The 8065-nt window shown below is 38.8% G+C and overlaps 1 protein-coding gene across 1 annotated transcript; it reads left to right on the top strand.

Moving 5' to 3' along the window:
- Positions 1-3585: 3585 nt before the first annotated feature.
- LOC126705035 (uncharacterized) lies at positions 3586-4354 on the top strand. The gene is made up of 2 exons (XM_050403995.1): positions 3586-3793; positions 4095-4354. Exons 1-2 carry the CDS (start codon positions 3586-3588, stop codon positions 4352-4354), a joined length of 468 nt encoding a protein of 155 aa, XP_050259952.1.
- Positions 4355-8065: the final 3711 nt, after the last annotated feature.

Below are 8065 nucleotides of genomic sequence, written 5' to 3'. Positions count from 1 at the left end.
GACCTTCGAGGAGTTGCACTATTCATTGCTCTCAGCTTTTGACAATTTGGTCAAGTATGCCTTTGAAGTCCGCAATGGTGACACACATAATTCGATCTAGGACCTCTTTGTGGTCGTGGACGAGACTTGGCTCGGGATTCAGACCTGCCCACAGATTGATTACATGAATTCAACAACCGTTTGTTCTCCACATTCCTCTTCTCCTCTATCTTGGGCTTCTCACCAGTAGGGCCAACATCAACTGATTCTTTGGCCTTTATAAACTTCAGTTCTTTAGTGACATTTCCCGATGAGCTATTTCCCCCGGTATATCCCAATCCGGATTTGTCTGAAAAGCTCTTTTGCGAAGAAATAACATCATCTAGCTTCTTGGTGGAGACCCTCTCTATCTTGGCATTTGCTTGCACAACCTCTTATTCAAGAAATCTCACTTTTGTGTAGGCTTCTGACAACTCACCATTTAGTGTTTCTATCTCACACTTGGCCTCCTTATAGCGAATTAGGAGACTTTTATAGTCCTCCTCTGCCTTCTTCATCTTTCTCACAGCTGCCTTTGCCACCCTTGTGTACTCACCCAACCTCTCCAGGAGTGAGTTATAATTGTCTTGAAGATTAGCTGTGTTTTCATCTTCTTCTGCATCTGATTCCTCAATAGCTCCAAATGATTCATCATCACTATGTTCTTCAAGCTCTTATACAAGCAAATTCAACTTGTCTGAAAACTCAACATAGGCAATAGTCATAAAAGCTAAATAATTCCCTTCTCCATCACAGCTTTCCTCAGAATTTGAGTCGGATGAATCTGAGTCACTCAATGTCGTGGCATACCCTTTGCCTTTCGATTTTAAATAATTCAGACATTCTTTCTTAAAGTGTCCATGCTCGTTACATTCGAAACAAGTGACACCTTGTGTAGATTGGGATTCTTTTCCATCTTTCTTTTTGAATTCCCTTTTCTCCCTTCTTGAACTTTGGAATTTTCCTTTATCACTAAATTTGCCATTATTCTTGAATTTCAAGAATTTTCAGAAATTTTTTACAAGGTATGCAACATCTTTGTCAACCACATCTTTTCTTGATAAGTCATGGTCTTCCACCTTCTCATTAATGGTCTTAAGAGCAAGAGGTTTATTCTTCCGTTGATTGGGCAGCGACATTTCATAAGTCTGAAGAGAACCAACCAGCTCCTGGACTTTGATGTCATCAAGGTCTTTGCTCTCTTCAATCACTGTCACTTTAGCAAGAAAACTTTCCGACAATGATCGAAGGATCTTCCTTACTATTTTAGAATCCTCCGTTTTCTCTGCCAAATTGAACTTACTTACAATCACCTCATTCAGCTTGCTATAGAAAGAGTCAAAGGACTCATCCTCACTCATTTTTAACTCCTCAAACCGAGTGGTTAGCATCTGCAGCTTGGTGTTTTTTACTTTCTTCGTGCCTTCATAAGTGGTCTCCAATATCTCCCATGCTTCTTTGGCAACGGTAATGTGAGAGATCCTGTGAAATTCATCTGGAGACACACCACAAAAAATAGCATTAAGTGATTTACTGTTAGCATTAGATGCAGCAAGTTCTGCCTTATCCCATGTGGATTTGGCTTCCTCAGGCCTGGTCCAACCTATATCAATAGCATCCCAAACTGATTCATCAATGGAACATGGAAATGCTCTCACGTGAACCTTACAAAAAGCATAATTACTACCATCAAAATATAGAGGTGCATTTAGGGATTGAAACTGATCCATCTCAATAGGGAGTTAAGGATCACACTATGGTAATGAAATCACTAAAAGTGTACCCGCTCTGATACCAATTGAAAGTTCAAATAGTGTAAAAACACCCTTGAACGTTTAGACCACCAAATTACAAATTAACCAATTCAAGTTTTATGTCAAACAACTAGTGTGCGGAAAATGAACAAAAGCTATAAAACAGAATTGGTAGACAATCTAAGTCAAATTAAAATCACAACCTACAGCAGTTAATAAAAGGCATAGATAAAAGGGAAGGAAGATGCAAACACAAAGACAACACGCGATGTGTTATCGAAGAGGAAACCGAAGCCCTTGGCGTAAAACCTCTCCGCGGCCCTCCAAGCGGTAAACAATCCACTAGAAAATGTAATTGGGATACAGGGACAGCAATAGACCCTCCAAGCCTAATCTACCCAGTGCACCTAAGCCCTCCAAACTTCTTGCTCAAACGAGGTTGCACCGAACCTATTTCTTTTCTAGCTTCCCGGATTCCGTTACTTGACCATAGCATCAACCAATTAAATTGGTTCCTTCTTAACTGCTTTCTAAAACACCAAGCATCCCTCTCACAGTAATAGAAATGGTGAGAAAAAGGTTTTGGTAAAAATGCCTCTCAAGGATTTGACAATGGAGAGGAAGAGAGTTGAGAAATTTGAAGAGGCTCTTATGTAAAGATTGTAGATGAATCAATCTTGTTTTACTCTAGGGTTTCTCTCTCAAAATTCTCTTTGGAAGCTCTCTTTCATTTGTGGGTATGAGGGGTATTTATACTGGGGTGAGAAGAGAATGTGAAACGTCAGGTTTTTCAAAACAGGGGTGGCTCGTAGCTTGGCCTCGCGACTTGACTGAGTCGCGAGATCCACTCACGGGATAACCGAATGGCCAGTTGTCCTATTTTGTCCTATAGTGCTCCAGCTAGCATGATTGTTCACCTTCTGGCATGCTTGGCACGTGTGCTACATCTGGCGGCTTGCAACTGCGAGTCACCCGCGAGATCCAGCCATGAGACTCTGTTTTCTTGCACACTCTTGAGCATTCAACACTCTATCTCACTCACTACCCTTACAACAAACCCACCTAAATACAGGGTTACTAAATGCTAAAATACAAGCAAATTTGGCATGGAATAAAGCCAACAAAATGGTTGATTAAATTCAACCTTACAAAATGGAATGGAATGATCAGAAATGAATAAAATGTATTTAAGTAACGGAAATGAATAGAATTAAATTAAGTATTCTTGTTTGAACATTTTAAATTAAATAAATTAATGGAAAGAAATGGAAGATAAGTAATCCTGTTTTGGAGTAATATAGAAGAAAATGAATGAAATCATTTTATGATAATATTACTATTAGACCTCTATTTTGGAGTAATATTGCTTATTCTTCGAGAGTGTTTTCTAGGATTTTTTTTTTTTTGCAAAACAACTCTATCTTATAGCAAGCTAAATAAGGGAAATTAGGAGATTTTTTTTTCCCAGTCAATTAATGTTGCTACAAAACATAGGAAAATGAGATATTTATAGAAAATGATTTTTGAAAATTGACACATTTTTTATAAAATACAAATCTTTTTCAAAATTTTGTAGTCAAGAGATGGAAAATACAATGTAAAAGCTCTATAACAAAAAAGTTCCATTTTTAGTAATTAGCCAATGCATTATACACCTCTCTCTCTCTCTCTCTCTATCTATCCCATTATAAATACCCATTTAAATCATGCTATCAATATCATTGCTAACGTCTTATTTCACAAGCTCTTTCTTTGTGTGCACCCTCTTAATTATTTCACTCTCTATTATCTTTCACAAGTTGCAAATCATACCATGGGTTTCACAATTACGCAAGGACTCATGCTAGTGCTGCTAATTGCTTCCACAATGGCAGTTAGCATAGCCAGGCCATTTGGGAATTCCATTAATACACAAACTTCCAACAAGATCATTGTGGGTGACATGTACCACTGGAATTATGGCTTTAACTACATCGAATGGGCAACAAAACATGGCCCTTTCTACTTAAATGACACTCTAGGTGAGCTTAATTACTTTGCTATTGCTACTTGTTACATATTGCCGTGCATAGTTCAAGTTGTAAAATATATTGACCAAAATCATATTTTTAAACCGCTTGTGTTTTTATGACAAGTTATAAAGTTCAATATGATATCAAAATATATAGTCAATTCTAACTTCGATCTTTGTTTTCAATTTATTTATTCATAGGTTATCAATTTTGATCGTTATGGAACATGAAAAATATGTGCATTTTTTGTTTTGTTTTGCTGAATGCAAATATGCATGAAAAATAACTGTTCATATGATGCTGATTGCAGTTTTCAAATATGATCCACCAACTCCAAAAACATTTCCTCACAGTGTTTACTTGCTACCAAACCATGAGAGCTTCATTAAATGTGACCTCAGAAATGCCAAGATGCAGGGAAATACAAAACAAGGAGTTCGGAACGGCTTTGAGTTTGTGCTGAAAGAGTCGCAGCCTTACTACTTTGCTTGCGGTGAGCACGATGGCATTCATTGCCTGAATGGAACAATGAAGTTTTTTGTGACGCCAATAGACCGGACCTATAGATAATTACTGATACAACGTGTGTGTCGTGGGAAACTTTATTTGCTACTCTCTTTTTACGTTTTGTTGTGTTGTAGCAAATAATGAGTGTTTTCGTCTTCTTATTTTTTACTAAATAAAAGACCATTTGTAATTTTGAACTAATAGTAACTGATTGATTGCTCATTTTACAGTTTGAGTCACATTCTAAATCAGATGATTTGCTATGATTTATGTATTTTCATTCCCCGTCCTTACGGTTACAAATAATATATGTTGTGAGTTCTGAATAATTGAGACGATAGAGAATAAATGTACTAGTTGTCATATTGATGTTCCACAAAGGTGCCATTTTGCATCCCTGCTTGTTTTATAGTGATATTAGCCATTTTATATTGAAAGTATCGGAGTCTTTTACAATTGAAAAGGTTAATGACATTTGACCTAAGGATCATGTTTGGTCTAGACATTTGAAGTAAATATTAATTTTTAGAAAGATGGAGTGTAACTTTTGTAAGATTGAATTTATTCAACCATCTAATTGGCTTTATTCCGTGCCAAATTTGCTTGTAATTCAGCATTTAGTAACCCTGTATTTAGGTGGGTTTGTTGTAAGGGTAGTGAGTGAGATAGAGTGTGCAAGAAAACAGAGACTCGCGGCTGGGACTCGCGGGTGACTCGCGGCTGCAAGCCGCCAGAAGCAGCACACGTGCCAAGCATGCTGGAAGATGAACAGTCATGCTAGCTGGAGCACTACAAGACAAAACAGGACAACTGGCCATACGGTTAACTCGCAACTGGATCTCGCGACTTAGTCAAGCCACGAGCCACCCCTGTTTTGTAAAACCTGACGTTTCACATTCCTCTCCCACTCCAGTATAAATACCCCTTTTACCCACGATTGAAAGAGAGTTTCCAGAGAGAATTTTGAGAGAGAAACCCTAAAGAAAAACAAGATTGTTTCACCCACAATCTATACCTTAGAGTCTCTTCAAATTCCTCAACTCTCTTCCTCTCCATTGTCAAATCCTTGAGAGGCATTATACCAAACCTGGTTCTCACCATCATCATCACTGTGAGATAGTTGTTTGGATTTCTGGGAAGCAGTTAGGAAGGAACCAATCTTCATTGGTTGATGCTACGGTCTAGTAGCGGAATCCGGGAAGCTAGAAAAGAAAAAGGTTCGGCGCAACCTCGTTGGAGGAAGAAGCTTGGAGGGCTTAGGTGCACTGGGTAGATTAGGCTTGGAGGGTCTATTGCTGTCCTTGTATCCCAACTGTATTTTCTAGTGGATTGTTTACCGCTTGGAGGGCGGCGGAGAGGTTTTACGCCGGGGGCTTCGGTTTCCTCTTCGATAACACATCGCGTGTTGTCTTTGTGTTTGCATCTTCCTTCCTCTCTATCTTTGCCTTTTTATTATCTGCTGTGGATTTTATTTTGTTATGGCTTAGATAGTTTTTAACCAATTTCATATTATAGCATATGTTAAGTTTCCGCACACTAGTTGTTTGACATATTGCTTGAATTGGTTAAGTTGTAATTTGGGGGTCTAAACGTTCAAAGGTGTTTTGTACACGTTTTTGAACTTTCAATTGGTATCAGAGCGGGTACACTTGTTGTGGTTTTATTACCTAAGTGTGATCCTAGACCCCTGTGTTGTGATTGTTGTTTTGGAATATACCATGCTGAATTGTAGCTTAAGTGTTTGTGAAAATGACTCTATGCATATGTCTGAAAGGGGTCTTACTGATGATCTTGTAGAGTTGTTAAAAACTAAGAAACATGCTAGAGTATTTGTTCACATGCTGGAATATCTTGAAAATCAGAATCATGTCTTACACAGTAGCATATCTGAATCTAAATCATTGATTAAGAAATATAAAAGAAAGAATAGAATGTTGTGTGAGATGATTGAGAATCTGAAAATGAAAAATCAATCTGAAAGAAGCATGAAAACTGATGATGAGTTTGTGTTTGAAGGTCAAGAGTGTCTGTCACATGTGAACCTATTTGTGCATACCTCATTGAAGGTGTTTAATGCGTGTTTGTGGTATCTTGACAGTGGGTGTTCTCGCCATATGACAGGGGATAAGTCACTGTTTAAGACATTCAAAGAAAAGGTTGGTGACTATGTGACCTTTGGTGATGGAAGTCATGCTCAAGTTCTAGGCAAAGGAACCATTGAGATACCCGGTTTGCCTCTGTTGAAAGATGTGCTGTACATAAAAGGGATGAAGGCGAATTTGCTGAGCATCACTCAAATTTGTGATGACGATTTCCTGGTACAATTCTCTAAGAAGGGATGTTTGATCATCAATGAAGAGGGGTTCAGGTTTTGGAAGGAAATCGGACTACAGATAACTGTTATGGAATAGTTCCCATGGCACCCATATCGTGTAGAAGTGCTCGTGTGGATGTTAAGTGCACTTTGAATTTCAAACTTTATCAAATGGATGTTAAGTGCGCTTTTCTGAATGGATATCTAAATGAAGAAGTTTTTGTTGAGCAACCAAAACGATTTGAGGATCCTCATTTTCCAGATCATGTATTAAGATTGAAGAAAGCACTTTATGGTTTAAAACAAGCGCCTAGAGCCTGGTACGATCGTCTTACACATTATCTTCTAGATAGAGGTTTCAAGAGAGGGTACGCCGATCGAACTCTATTTGTCAAAAATGATGAAGATTATCTCCTTGTGGCACAAGTCTATGTTGATGACATAGTGTTTGGGGCAACTATCGAAGATCGTGCTACTGAATTTTCTGAGGTGATGAAGAAGGAGTTTGAGATGAGCATGGTGGGGGAGCTCACATTCTTCTTGGGTCTTCAAGTCAAACAACAGAAGGAGGGTATATTTGTATCTCAAGAGAAGTATGCCAGAAACATTGTCAAGAAGTTTGGCCTAGACTCCAAAAAACATGCCTCCACTCCCATGAGCTCTTCCACTAAACTGAATGTGGATTCGTCGGGAGTTGAAGTAAGTCCCACATTGTATAGGAGCATCATAGGAAGTTTGCTCTACCTTACAGCCAGTAGACCGGACATTGCTTTTAGTGTGGGCGTTTGTGCCAGGTACCAAGCTAATCCGAAGGAATCTCATCTGACTGCTGCTAAGCGAATCATTCGATATGTGAATGGTACTGCAAACTATGGTCTGTGGTATTCAAAAGACTCAAATGCTTGTCTTGCTGGGTATTCAGATGCTGACTGGGCTGGCAGTGTAGACGATCGGAAAAGCACTTCAGGCGGCTGTTTTTATCTTGGTAACAATCTTGTTTCGTGGATGAGCAAGAAGCAGAATTCAGTGTCTCTATCTACTGCAGAAGCAGAATACATCGCTGCTGGAAGTTGCTGCACTCAGCTTCTTTGGATGAAGAAATTACTTCATGACTATGGAATTCCTCAAGAAACGATGTGTGTCTTCTGTGACAACACCAGTGCCATCAATCTTTCCAAGAATCCTGTTCAGCATTCAAAATCCAAACACATAGAGATACGTTACCATTTCATTCGGGATTTGGTAGAGGAAAGAGTTGTGTGTCTTGAGTTCATACACACCGACAATCAAAAGGCGGATATCTTCACCAAGCCTCTCGATGGTCCACGGTTTGAATCACTCCATAAGATCATTGGTGTTGGTACAATTCCTTGACTCTCTTGTGTGTTGTGTGCTTCACTTATTTATAAGATGATAAATCTGTCTGTGTTGGGGCACACACCTTTCTGATTAGCTTTTTG

This window comes from Quercus robur, chromosome 11 (genome assembly GCF_932294415.1).
Source record: "Quercus robur chromosome 11, dhQueRobu3.1, whole genome shotgun sequence".
Taxonomy (NCBI): Eukaryota; Viridiplantae; Streptophyta; class Magnoliopsida; order Fagales; family Fagaceae; genus Quercus; species Quercus robur.
This window is presented reverse-complemented; position numbering and strand designations above follow the sequence as displayed.

Excerpts from the sequence above, each read along its gene's own strand:
- LOC126705035 (XM_050403995.1), top strand. The coding sequence starts at position 3,586 with ATGGGTTTCACAATTACGCAAGGACTCATGCTAGTGCTGCTAATTGCT. Across the intron at positions 3,794-4,094 it reads CTACTTAAATGACACTCTAG|TTTTCAAATATGATCCACCA; the intron begins GTGAGCTTAATT and ends TGCTGATTGCAG.